Raw genomic sequence first — 14,079 nt, forward strand, 5'->3', positions numbered from 1 at the left:
GCCACGAGATACTATCTTGAGGCCACTAGTTACTATCTTGAGGCCACGAGTTACTATCTTGAGGCCACAAGACAGTATCTTGAGGCCACGAGTTACTACCTTGAGCCCACGAGTTAGTATCTAGAGGCCACAAGTTAGTATCTTGAGCCCACGAGTTACTATCTTGAGGCCACGAGTTACTATCTTGAGCCCACGAGTTACTATCTTGAGCCCACGAGATACTATCTTGAGGCCACGAGTTACTACCTTGAGCCCACAAGTTACTATCTTGAGGCCACGAGTTACTTTCTTGAGCCCACGAGATAGTATCTTGAGCCCATGAGATACTATATTGATACTATATACTATATTGATCAAATATTTCTCATCAAATATGTAATTTAATAATATCAAATGTATCATTTTACCAACACTAACCCTTTTGTTCATTGTAAATAGCTAATTTTACCAACATTAGCTAATTTTACCAACATTGGCTAATTTTACCAACATTAGCTAACTTCTCTACCCTAAAAGGACTACTCAACCGTTTGGTAGAGCATTTTTTGAAAAAATTATTTGACCCTTATAAGACTTATTTTTGTTTAATTAAGTTACATAATTCTGTTTAACATCTCCTCTGAAACGATAATATGTCAACAAAATAGTTTTACCTTTAAAAGTCCCGCCGATATGCGTCATCAAAGGATGAGTAAATTTTTGCTGTGTCACATGCTGTTTGAAGGAACAATAAAAAGGCATGCTGCTCACAGACACAGCGCCATCTAGTGGATTTTTTTAGCATTGCACAACTACACCAAACAATAGAGATGACTCATTCAGGTTGAGTTAAGCTTGATGCATTTTTCAATTAAATATAGTGACTTAAAGTGGGGTCTACCAAACGGTTGAGTAGTACCTTAAAGGGTTAACAAGCTGTCTATAGCACTGGGCTGACTTCTCTTTCATTTTGAGGTCAGATTTTGTGACTTGTGAGTAAGGTGCCATTTTTATGCACTGCCTTCCTCTCTCTGTCTCCTCTGCTCTCTCTCTCTCTCTCTCTCTCTCTCTCTCTCTCTCTCTCTCTCTCTCTCTCTCTCTCTCTCTCTCTCTCTCTCTCTCTCTCCCACTCTTTCCTGGCTCTATCATTTACACAGTAATATCAGTGTGCAGTCATTAATCATAATTGTAAGTCCTCCCACACATAAAGAGATGAATGTCGTTATACAGAATACTAATAAAAATTTAATGTCGTTAGAATTGAAATGGCTCCAGAAACTTTTCATACTGTTATAAATGTATGCTGGTTATTTTTTTATTTGATGTGGTGTGTAGTCAAATATTTTTGTAAATTGACCTCTAAACTGCATTTGTATACAAAAACTTTGTTTGGAAAAATAACAAAATGGTCATTGACAGATACAAAGAGCTGGATAAGAGAGAACCCAGTAGAACAAAACAGAGACAATTTGCTTCAGCTACTTTGACGTATGTGGGAGTGGCATAGGTTAGGTGTCACAACAAGCACGAAAGGTTGACATTGTAGTACGCTAAATCTCGAATCTCCGGGAATCACCTGTTTAAAAATAAAATAAAAAACACACCGAACAGAGGAGCTTTTGCTTGCAAAAAGCTGGTAATAAAATTAATCGAATCAAATTGATACAATCACACTGTAAAAAGAATACTGTGAAATTTACAGCAACTTGCTGGCAGCAATTAGCAAGTAAGTTGCTGTAGTTCATTTCACAGTATGCTTACTGTAAACTTAATTACAGTAACTTTAAAAATACTGTAAATACTTTTTTACAGTAATAATCACAGTACTGTTTCATCACCTCACAAATTTTACTACTGTAATAGGGATTACTGCATTAATTTTGTGTACTGTAAAATGAAGACACTGTTTTTATCACAAAAATGCCATTTATTGACAACTTTTCACACTTTAAATTTCAAAATTCATAAAATAAATAGCAAAAAAAAAAACATTTTTTTTTCAATAGGTAAACATTTTTCTGTTAACATTTCATTTAGTTTTGTATGCAACAACACTTTTCGGAACATGCAAATCAATCCTGTTCAAATGTATTAAAATGTTTGGTTAAAATTAGAATGAATAAAAGACAAATTAAATTATTTTAAAACAGCAGGATTTCAAACAGTAGAATTTAGTCCCTGAATGTTGTTTTTCTCCCAGAACTGTATTTTCCTTCAAAACGGGGGGGCCTAAACTAGTCAACGTCCTGGGCTGGAGTCTTCTACCCTGCAGTGGAAGAAATTAATTATTAATGGAAAAGTTTATAAGCAAGACAGATGGGTTGATGACAATATATATAAAAGTTTGATTGGATCGTTTGATTTAGCCAATCAACATGTAATACAATGTCCACTTCTCTATAAACCACACTCTAAAAAATATTGTGTAGTTCAAACAAAAAAAATCAACGCAACAGTTTGCATCAATATATTTGCGTTATGACAACTTCTAATAACATTAAGTTCAGCCAACAAACTATATTGAATTAGACAAATGACCTTTTACTCTTTAGACAGAGGAATTTTTTAAGTAGCATAAACTCTATTTTTTTAAGTTGAGTACTTGAAAAAATTAAGTTTTTCCAACTATTTTTTTACATAAATTTTAAAATAAATTCAGTGTTATGTACTTAATTACCATAATTATAAATGCAAGTTTTCAAGTTCACAACCTATACAAAATTAAGTTACTTTAATTACTTTTTTTTCTTCATGTTTTTGTTCATTCATTTAGTTGCTTGTATGAAATTAATTCATTCAACAACAATTTTGTTAGTTAACTTTTTTTTATTATTTTGAACTGCAGTTTCAAAAATTGAGTTTTGAAAATGTTGCACTTTGCACAATTTACAAAATAAAAATGTGTGCTCCCCACAAATTATAAACAAACTGGCCCTACAGATTTACCTTTAAAACATTTGTATGCATACTCAGCTATGCCATCACAATGAATAAATTCCAACACAGCAAAGTTATTGGCATTTACATATTTTTCCACAGTGTCAAACAATCTGTAAAACTTTACATTTTAAAACTATTTCTTCACAGTAAACCCCATTTTTCAAACAGCTAAGATTGCTACTGTCACAAACAAGCATATATAAATGCTACTGACATTCATATATTAACCTCAGTTTTTCAAGCAGCATGAAATATAGGCTACACAAAGATCAGCCTACAGTAGACTTCAAATTACAAAAAAAAAAAAACAATTTCCTCTGGAACAAGTATAGATTTCAGAAAATACTGTTCATATATTAACCTCAGTTTTTCATGCAGTATGAAATTACCACAAAGATCAGCCTACAGTAGACTTCAAATAACAAAAATAAATAAATAAATAAAAGTTAACAAAATTTCCTCTGGAACAAGTATAGATTTCAGAAAATACTCTTCATATATTAACCTCAGTTTCTCAAGTAGTATGAAATATAACACAAAGATCAGCCTACAGTAGACTTCAAATAAAAAATTAAAAAAAAAAAAGTGACCAAAATTTCCTCTGGAACAAGTAGAGATTTCAGAAAATACTGTTCATATATAAACCTCAGTTTCTCAAGCAGTATGAAATATAACACAAAGATCAGCCTACAGTAGACTTCAAATTACAAAAAAAAAAAAAAAAAGTGATCAAATTTTCTTCTGGAACAAGTAGAGATTTCAGAAAATACTGTTCTTCAGACGCATTACTTTTGCACTGGGTTTCAGTCCATCAAGTTCAAGAAACAGCTTCTGAAACACTTCACAGGTATATTTCAGTTCCTTGGGGTAAATAAGATTCAGAGCATATATTATGCCCATCAGCAGAGCACAGCACCTTGAGATATCCATTCCATTCAGGATTTTGATGCCCTCAACCACAATGGTTGCCGTCTTGTGGTCAAATCCTGAAGTAGGTTGATCACCGATGATGGCAATTGTCATCACTTGCCTTTCAATGTCTTCCTCAAACTCTTGTGTGTTCTTGTAAAGCAAAATAAAATATAGATAGCATGTTAGAGCTAATGAATTGGATAATTATTGCTGATTTTTTAAGTTAATCTTACTTAATTCAGTTAATCACTGGAAACTTTGTTCTATTTTAACTTTAACTCTATTTTAACCTTTTTTTTAAATGACCATGCACCTAGTTAATCAAATGGCCAAAATAGGTTGCATCAATAAGTAACGATCAAAAATATTTTATTATAAAAATAATAGTAAGTTTCATGAAATAATTCAAATGGTTAAGTGAAAAGCAACAGCCATACACATTTTTACAATTCTTTTTCCATACATCTCTTTATTAAACTAAATAGCCCATTGTTATGCTATCACTGACCTAGACCCAGTGTGTTGCCAGTGTAATATACCTAAAATTTAAACTGAAAGAGAGCAGTGCAGGAGCACGTTGTTGTCCTGTGTGTTTACACTGCCAAGTGAAGATTTCATTGTATTTTCAAGATGTTGTAATACTCACAGCAAACTCCTTGAAAAGGTCCTCTTCTTTCTCTCCAAGGTAGACAACAAGGCAGCGGATAGCTACTTCTCTCCGTACTTCAATTGTATTGTGCTATTTAATAAAAATGAAAAAAGAATAAAGAGAAACTGCCAACAGTAAATAAATATACTTTAATCTGAACAGGTGAATGACAACAACTTGACATTTTAAACACAAATCTAAATTATTCTAGTGTGATGGTCTAAATAATTTACAATACCTCGAGAAGCATGTCCCTGATCTTTCTGATTCTTTCTGCTTTAGCTCCTCCCTTTGATGAGGCCAGGTCCATCAGTTTTGGGGTACACTTGTCAAGTTTGGCCATAAAGGTGGCTTCAAGACTTACAGTGGTTATTCTCTTGAATTCTTCATTTATCTGTATAAACCAGGAATGTTAGAACATTTCATATGTAACATCAAATTACATGTAATATGTTCTTATACATTAAATAATACTGTGTTCAGCCCTGTTCTCAGTACTTTTTCAATGCAACATCAATTAATACTATGTTTGCAATCTCTGTGTTGTTTATTTACAAATTTAAAATTAAATAGTGAACTTAATGTCAACGGTGATGAATTTTCTGCAGCCTGTTTAATTAATTTCAAGGTGATTTTCTGGTAAAGTTCTGAAACAATAGCTTTCTGAAGATGGGGAAAACAATCAAAACTCTAGTCAAAACTCTTTTCGCTTCCAAAGAGAGAACAAAACTTACATGTGCAGCATCTGATAACGCAGGCCAGCGCTCCATGACATCCCTGATTTCAGGGGTGTTGTAAATTATTTCTTGTCTGCGAAGAGAGAATGTCTTGCCCATTTTCTCAGCAACAACTTGGAAATTGTTCTTTTTTGTCACTTCATGCAAAAGGTTCACTCTCTCTTGCTCCAAACTCAGACTGCTTTCACCTTGAGGATGAGGTGGCAAGTAATTAACTTCAGCCTTTTTAGGCTTTTTAACATTTTTAGCAGGAGTCTGGTCATCTGCTGGTTTTCGCTTGAGTGAGTTCACCACAGTTTCTGGACAGCCAATTCCTCTAAGTTTTGATCTAAAATTGTTCATCTTGTATTTCAGTCGTTGAATCCAGCCGTAGTAACCATTGAATGACCCTGGTTCTATGAGGCAGGGATGTTTTTGGATCAGGGCCTCCGCTACCTGACTTAAGTGAGCACTTGATGGGTATGCAGTGTATTCAAAAATGACTTCAGCTAATTTTCCTAGAATGTCTGGAAGCATTGAAACAAGATCCTTTGTATCAAGACGAGTCCCAGAACACCTGTATTTTTCATTGCCTGACTGAAGCAGTATCTCTGTACTGGAAGAGAAACGGGGAATTGGAAATTCTGAGGGCCAACCCTTTGACCGATAGGTTAGGTTTTCTGAAGTCGATTCTGAAGAAACAGGCAATGTGTCATTGGAGGTCACAGATGAGGACGCATCATTGAAAGGCTGAGAGGGACAATCATTACTTGTGAAGGAGCCGTCTATATCTGTTAAAGTCAAAGTTACAGTCGGGGGTTCCAGGACATACACAACCTTGATTGTGTCTTTGTCTTTGATATCGGAAGTTGAAAGCAGGGTAAAAAAATCATTGCCAAAATCAACATCCTTGTAATGCAAACAGAAATTCACAGAAATCCCATAAGTATCTCGAACAACTGACTCAAGTTCTTCAACTGTTCTGGGGACTCCAGAAGGTAATGTCAGTTTTTGAACATCATGGTCTGAAAGAATCACTCGGAGATGAGCTGGTTGCGACATTATCTGTAATACACAAAATAACAACAAATGTCAGTAAGAATACAATGCAATGTTCCCCCAGAGTTGTAGAGGCTCTGCTCAATGCAAGGTCATTACACCACACTATTTTTTTCGTTAGTTTGTTCTTTTAAATGAAAATACAAAGTCTGCACAAGCAATAACTGGGGGACCATCCATATAACAGACTTTGCTGTTGGACTGTATTTGTTTCTTGCATGTTAATCGTATTGAAAAGTAAGTGGCTATGCTAACAGGCTTAATCCTTGTGAAAAAGTGATAAAGTGGCTTTTTGTTCCAACTATGACTTCTGAATTTGACAAGTCAAGGTTTTGTTGGCAATCTAAGTAACATAAATGTAGCGTTTCAGGGTTACAATGCTCTTTCCACTAAATACATAAGGTGATAAAGGGAACATATCAGACAGCTCTGCAGGCTCTAGCACTTTCACAGTGTCTGTTTTCTCAAGAACATAGCTCCTGAGATGCTCAACTGACCATGCAATCAAGGATTTCAGAATGAATACAAGAGTGCCCTTAACAACAACTATTTGGATCAACTCTCCAAAATCGGTCAGACCACCTGTCGAGCCATTAGCCAAAACCATTCCAATTACATACTTTGTGCCACTGTAACACACTGTATTGGCTATCTGAATATGTCTTTCATCAGGGAATTTAGCATGCAGTGCTTTCTGGATGTTTTCTCTTAGCACAGTAACATCTACAGTAGCCAGATTTGTGGAGTGTAAGATGGGTTTTACAACACTAGAATCATGATGGTTATATGCCATCATCAGCTGATGCTTCATGGAGAGTGAAAGCAGAATATTTCGAAAGGTTTGTGTGTGCCTGACAACACGCTTAAAAAAGCTGTGTTTGGCTTCAAACCGCATAGTCCACAGTAACACTAGTGGACCATAGGCTCTGATCAACTCTGGATAATGTTCCAGAAAATGGTGTTTGGGTATTAGTTTTTCCTCTGGGAAAACCTGGAGCAATCTGTGTTTGTGTTCAGAGATTTTACTGTCCAGGTAGCAAATCGTCTCTTCTGTGTGAACGTGGCTTACAACTAGCTCAACTATGTCTTTGAGCACTAGAAGTACTTCCCATGTTGGATCACCCTCAGGAATTTTTGATCCAATGAGGAGGGGCAGGAATCTCAACAAAGACCAATTCTCATGTGCATTCCCTCCAACACTTTTCTTTGTTGCAAAATTCAGAGGGACTTGCTGTGGAGCATCAGTCTTGTCTGACCATTTGTACGGAAACTTTTGAATGGCTTTGTTGAGCTCATCAAGAGTAAAGTATTTATTTTTGATAAATACTTGAAGACAGAGAGCCAGTTCTCGGGGGACTATACCCTCAAACAAATCATGCATCACATCAGGAGGGTATCCTGATAAAACGTTGAAATGCTTTAGATTCTTCGTAAGTGGACAGTGCCTCTTGACTCCATAGACATGAGTCAAGTCTGTATTCTCCTCCACAGCCTGGATATGCATTTCATGCTGTTCTTTAGTTCTGAGAGGAAATGCCCCTGTTCTGACTTCTTCTACCTGAAACTTTGACTTATCACCCTGACAAAATCTGCAAATGTAAGAACCGGAGAAATTTTCAACAAATCCCCCCAAGGAATGTGCCCCAAGATTATCTGCCACGACACAAAACACTGTTCCTTTGACTATTTTGCCTAATGCTGGAACATACAGGCCCTCCTCCTCCAAGCTCACAAGATCCTTGAGCAGTGGCTGAAGTACAGTACTATAACCAAATCTCTTAACATCATCAGCCTTGCAGAGAATTGCTAAGAAGATGGAGGTCAGTGAAGATCTGAGCAGTGCAGGAACATCAGCTAACACCCAGTACACAGCTGTCACTTTGTGTTTCTTTCTTGATGTTCCCAGAGGATTGCATATCTCAAAGTCATCAACATAGAGAATAATAGCAATCGTAGGATCTTCTGCAGAAAACAACTCATTTGTTTTGTAGTAAATGCCATCAGAAAACGCCCTGTACTTAGTTTCACTGTTACTTTGAGCTTCTCTGTTTATTAAGATTAAATCCCGGATCTCTTTCTGACTCAAAACCTGAAGCAATGACTTCAGAATGGGGACATACTGGAAGCTTCTATTTTCTTCCCTATCTAGTACATACTCCACTGGTTCCACCACATCAAACTGCTCTATATAATAAGACCTTCTCTTGTAGGCAGAAGAAAGGGGACCACTGCTACTCAGGGCAGAGGTAAAAGGATTTGCATCACACAGCTCTGTCACCATGTCTGACACAACAGATTCATCAATCTCACAATTATGTTTCCTCAAGCAGGACTGTAAAATGCGTTTGATGATGGGTCCTGATGCTGAATGAGATATGAAATTTAACTCTTCAACAACCTCGTCAATACACCTGTTAGATACATTAAAAGTGCTCTCAAGTTTTAGAAACAACAAAGCCAACATTTTTTCAATGTGGTTTGGCAGAACTCTCACATCATTATCATCATCTTGACCATCATCAGGCAGCTCCCTATCTTGAATTTCCACATCACTGTGTTGATCTGTGTTGGCTGAACTTACAAACCTTTTTATTATGTCTTCCTTGAAGTCCGTCAAAGAGTGAGGAGTATGTTTTCGGCTTCTGTGGGAAGCAAATGTACCATAAATATTAGTGCTGAAATTGCAGTTCTGAAATACACAGATGACAGTCTCATGTTTTTTCAAATGCCGACCCAGGTGTTCAAATAATTCTCTTTCTGTGGAGATTGTCTTGGCATTGCAACAAGGACAGGTAAAAGAGATACTTTCTGCAGATCTGAATCTTTCCTGAGTTCCCTTTGAGTGATGTCTTGATAAATGTGATCTAAGGCTACCCCATGTTCTGAAAGAACAAAAACAGTCTTGATAAAGGCATGGCAGTGGTTGCCCACCATGACCATGGTATAGCCTGTAATGTTTTAGCAACGCTATTTGTGTTTTGGTTTCAAATTTACAAATTTTACACCCCAAACCCATTTTTAGATAAGGGCCAACTTAAAAAAAAATACTGATCAGCCTAGAATGTCATAGTACATTTGCATTAACTGTTCATGCTATTCTCAGCAACCAGTAGATATTCGTAATTGATGCCAGAAGATTCACTAAATGATAATTTAACTGTAATTTACTGTATGCCTTTAAGTGTAGGAAAATAAAATACAAATTTTAGGTTACATAACAACAGTGACCAAAATCCAGAATATCTCTTTCTGCAGGTTGTACTAACACAAAAACACACTGTATTAAAAAAAGCAAAGAAAAAAAAAAAAAAAAAAAAAAAAAAAACACTGCCTCTACTATCTTTTTTACAGAGATGTGTGAATGACGACAGATTTTTAAAAATGTGGCTGTGCATTAAATTATTTTCCTACTTACAGCACAAATGAAATTCCCTCTCTGGCTGAGCATATTTTTCAATGAAACCGTTTTTTACATTCTTATCCACTGCCATCCTGGTCAAATTATACTGCTAACATCAACTATATTACCAGGTGTAGCTAAACCTCTAGTTAAATGGAGAGAATTTATTTGTAAATGAAATAAAACTCAGATTACTCACCTTGAAACGTTCTTTGTGTCATTCTGGTCAGCCTAAAACATGTCTGAACTTGCTCCTTGCTCGTTAAGTGGGGGAGGGGCTTTGAAATCCTGAACTCAAATGGTGTGGAAAAATTAAGTTATCAAGCCAATTTCATTGGGTTGCTACAAAGTAAATATTGTTTTAAACTAATTAACACATATATTTATTTTTAAATTACAAACATTTTTAAGTTGATGTAATTATCAACATTATTCTGTCATGACAACTCATTAAAATAATGCTGGCAACTTAAAAGGTTTAATCAAATTAACAATTTAGACTTTTTAATTTACAACAATGTATTAAATTATGTAGTGGTAACAGATCCCTTGAATTATTTTTTACAGTGCAAAATGCTTACTTAAAACACACATTTTATATATTAGGGCTTGGAGAGAAAAATCGATTAACCTAGCTATCGTGTAGATTCTAAAATCTTTTTTTTAATTTTTTTTATTCCAGAATCGATACCAATTCAAATTCAATTGCTTTATTTTTGTCCTTGCTTGTAGATGAGGTTGAAAGAAGTTAGCCACTTTCTTAAGAGACATGAGACTGAACGCACTGAAAAGCCTTTGCACTGCTCATATGCTGAGAGAGAGATTAGACAATAGAGCGGCACGATTCATCTTCAAAGAATGTGATCTCGGTCATCAAGACCTTTCAATTCGTCTGTCTATTAAACTAAATCATAAAACAACATTCAAATCTGTGTTGGCGCTACCGTTGACCCAGAGAGAGAAACGTTAGTCATGAAACAGCTTCACAAACAGTCTTTTAAATAAATATTTAAAATTGAATATATTTTTAAATAATTGTTAGACATAAAACTTTTATTTTAACTCACCATGCAAATGGTACAAAAGTTAATAATAAAAAATAAAAGTTTGATGTTTAACAATTACACAACAGTCCATATAAACCCAAATAAACACTTTGAGAATTATTTTACTAGTCGGGTAGGTAGTTAAAGAATGACTACTCAAATATTTGTTCCTATTCCTAGTCAAAAATATATCAATAACAAATAAGTGCTTACCTCTGGATAAATTCTAATGTATGATATTTATTTAAAAGACTGTTTGTGAAGCTGTTTCATGACTAACATTTCTCTCTCTGGGTCAACGGTAGCGCCAACACAGATTTGAATGTTGTGATATGATTTTGTCAAAGTTTAATAGACAGACGAATGGAAAGGTCTTGATGACCGAGATCACAGTCTTTGAAGATGAATCGTGCAGCTCTATTGTCTAATCTCTCTCTTAGCATATGAGCAGTGCAAAAGCTTTTCAGTGTGTTCAGTCTCATGTCTCTTATACCCATTCTGGATATTACGCCACTTTAACACTTTGGAATCTAAGTGCAAGATGACGTAAAACTTTGTTCACACACAGTGAATCGATAAAAAAAATATACTTAACACTTAATATACTTATACACTTAAAATTGGGATCTATTGTGTATAGGGATGTCAATTTTCACAAATTCCCATGATCGATCGTCGTTTAAATTAACGATCAATTAATCGATTAATCGTTAGCCTTAACACTGCGATATGCATCAACTGCAGTGGCATGTGGCCAACAGCATGACAGGGTCTGCAAATGCTAATGTTCCTCACCAAATCAATTAGAATGGCTTTAAATATAAATAAAGGGCTAGTAGGATTGTAAAATGTTTCGATGTGATTGATAATTAAATTAATTATTTAATAATCAAATATAACTACTAATACAACGCGTCACCAACGCCGCCTCATATGCGCTAGAATGTGTGACTGTTGTGGACGCGCTCTTCCTGGAACAACTGCACGCGCTGAATGAATCTGCAACCGTTAAACTGGAGCACTTTGCTAGCACGTTATTTATCTAAAAGAAACGCATCCTATATGAGATTAATCAGATATATTTAAAATAAACATAATATTACAAATTATATCTGCACAAAATGACGCAAATTCATGCACAAGTGAACTTGAACTAAGTTACGTGCCATTCATTCAGAACTACTCATGTTGTGGACGCGCTCTTCCTGGAGCAACGCGACACGGCAACTAAACCCAAATAATTCACAATGTTTTATTACAGTATTGTTCTCTTTATAATGTTATGTAATATTACAGTCCCAATAGTCATTATTAGTCGTGCACTGCCGTTTGAGCTGCGCGCGCTGAAGCTGACGCTTTACTACAGTGTTCTTAACCAAATGCATCCAATATGAGATAAATCAGATATAGATAGGCATACACAAAATAAACAGTATTACAACTTACATTTGAACAAAACAAAAGGCTGCGAATGCACACGCAAACTTACATGATGATGAAGGTGTAAAATGGTCCCAAACATAACTCCGGCGCGCTCGCTTTACATGTTTCGCGGTTGAGCAGCGCGCCGCGCACGAAGACCTGATTAATCGATGATCGATAAGTTCTATCGATTAAATGTATTATCGACAATTAATCGATCGTCGATTAATCGTTGACATCCCTAATTGTGTATGTTTAGTGCCGTGATCTTACCGAGCATGATGAGCCTTGGAGTGCTTGGCAGGGAAATCTGGTAACATCTGCTTGGGTGGAAGTTTCCTGTAACACAAAATAAACAGGAAAAAAAAAAAAACACTTTTAAAAATCACAAGTACAATAAATGGTAAATAAATGAACTAGTAAGATCTCGAAAAATCTTAATACAATGCGAGTATATTATTATGCTTCCACGAGTCATGAATAAAACTTTCGAATCGGCCCGCTTAAATGTCTGATTCTTCAGGCGGCAACGTTAGCATTAGCAAGCATGAAAAAAAAAAAAAAAACGAGTGAGATTATTCAAACGGCTACCGCGCCAACACATACATCAAATACACAATTACAAGTTAATTTTATTCAACAAGGCTACACGTTACTCTTTAATCAAATTGAAGACGTTATAAATCAAATGTAATGTTGCCAGATAAGACAAATCTTTACAGTATACGCCTATGCTCCCACATGTGAAGGACATTTGAAGGAATGGCACTTCAAATTAGGCTATCAACAATCTCGTTTCTGCAGTTTGACCTTCGATGAAGTTCAGAAAAATCATGATCCTATGAAAAATGTGTTATCTTACCTCTAGCTGCGTTTTCTGTCGAGTCAGCGACTCGGCTGGCTTCACTGCTCTGGACGCGGTGTCGTCGGCGCGGCGGTGACAGTTCAGTTGACGTTAGCAGGCAAGAGAAATATCCAAGCGTATGGGGATCAAATTTCAGTCTAGCGCGCCAACAAATACATCACATACACATACACAATTCCAATTTAATTTTTATTCATTATGACGTTATCGAATGTTGCCAGATTAGAAAATCTATCGAAATTATGTGCAAATATATATACATATAAAATGCACACAAACACGAGTTTAGGAAGTGTGACGCTCGTTTACTTGGTGCACTCTTAAAGTTGAACAAATAGGTAACTTTACAAGAGTAAACTGGAAATAAATCAGCAAAGTTACCTTTCTGAAGTTAAAATTCCAATAAAAGTGTGGAATCTCGTAGCTTTTCAGCTGCATGGCAAAGAAATTGCTGTATTGTGATTCACAGAAATAATATTTTTACTGTAGAATTTACCCGCCATTGAAAATTGACCATGATGCTTTGCAGATCTACAGTAACATGCTGTATACAGGTTTTACAGTAAGCATTTGCTCATTTTACAGTAATAATGCTGTGAAAACTACAGAAATTTGTTACAGTGCAAGATTGGCTTGGCTTTTCGGAGATGGCGAGAACTGTGGGATTTGAAGTGTTGTAAAAGCAACGCTTACAAGATGGCATTTTTATTACAAAACAGATGAGTAAGGTATTTTATTGAACAGATAAATTGCATATGTAGCTCTTTAATAGAGTTCATTGTAAAGCATCTATTGTGAAGGGTCATTTTGGTTGTAGCGCTGTGCTGGAATCTATTTTCAAGGATGTACCATGTCTTTTAATCAGTAAAGCTACAGTAACGTCTTCAGCTAGTCAGATTGAGATCATTTCCATCTAAACTGGTTATATCTCTCTTAAGCATAGTAGTGTGTTTTCTTGTTATCATGGACTGTTTTTCATTGAAGAAGCTATAAGATAAGTCATATAAGTAAAATAATAAAATAATTTCAACTCAAATCAGTATTTCATATCCATGTAATCTATTAATTTATTTGGTTAGAAGTCATGTACT

General features: G+C 35.5%; 1 protein-coding gene and 1 long non-coding RNA gene across 2 annotated transcripts; both read right to left on the minus strand.

Annotated features, from left to right (window-relative positions):
* Positions 1-2,021: 2,021 nt before the first annotated feature.
* Positions 2,022-13,069, minus strand: LOC308700647. Its single transcript, XR_014031330.1, has 3 exons — positions 12,986-13,069; positions 12,397-12,462; positions 2,022-2,245 (listed from the first exon to the last, which is right to left on the minus strand). It is a non-coding gene; the product is annotated as an uncharacterized lncRNA (long non-coding RNA).
* On the minus strand, positions 3,679-4,823 carry LOC308701260 (uncharacterized protein; the record flags this gene model as incomplete). Its single annotated transcript, XM_081383458.1, has 3 exons — positions 3,679-3,981; positions 4,478-4,570; positions 4,719-4,823. 3 exons carry the CDS (start codon positions 4,821-4,823, stop codon positions 3,679-3,681), a joined length of 501 nt encoding a protein of 166 aa, XP_081239584.1.
* Positions 13,070-14,079: the final 1,010 nt, after the last annotated feature.

This window comes from Scardinius erythrophthalmus (genome assembly GCF_964197995.2).
Source record: "Scardinius erythrophthalmus genome assembly, chromosome: 13".
NCBI lineage: Eukaryota > Metazoa > Chordata > Actinopteri > Cypriniformes > Leuciscidae > Scardinius > Scardinius erythrophthalmus.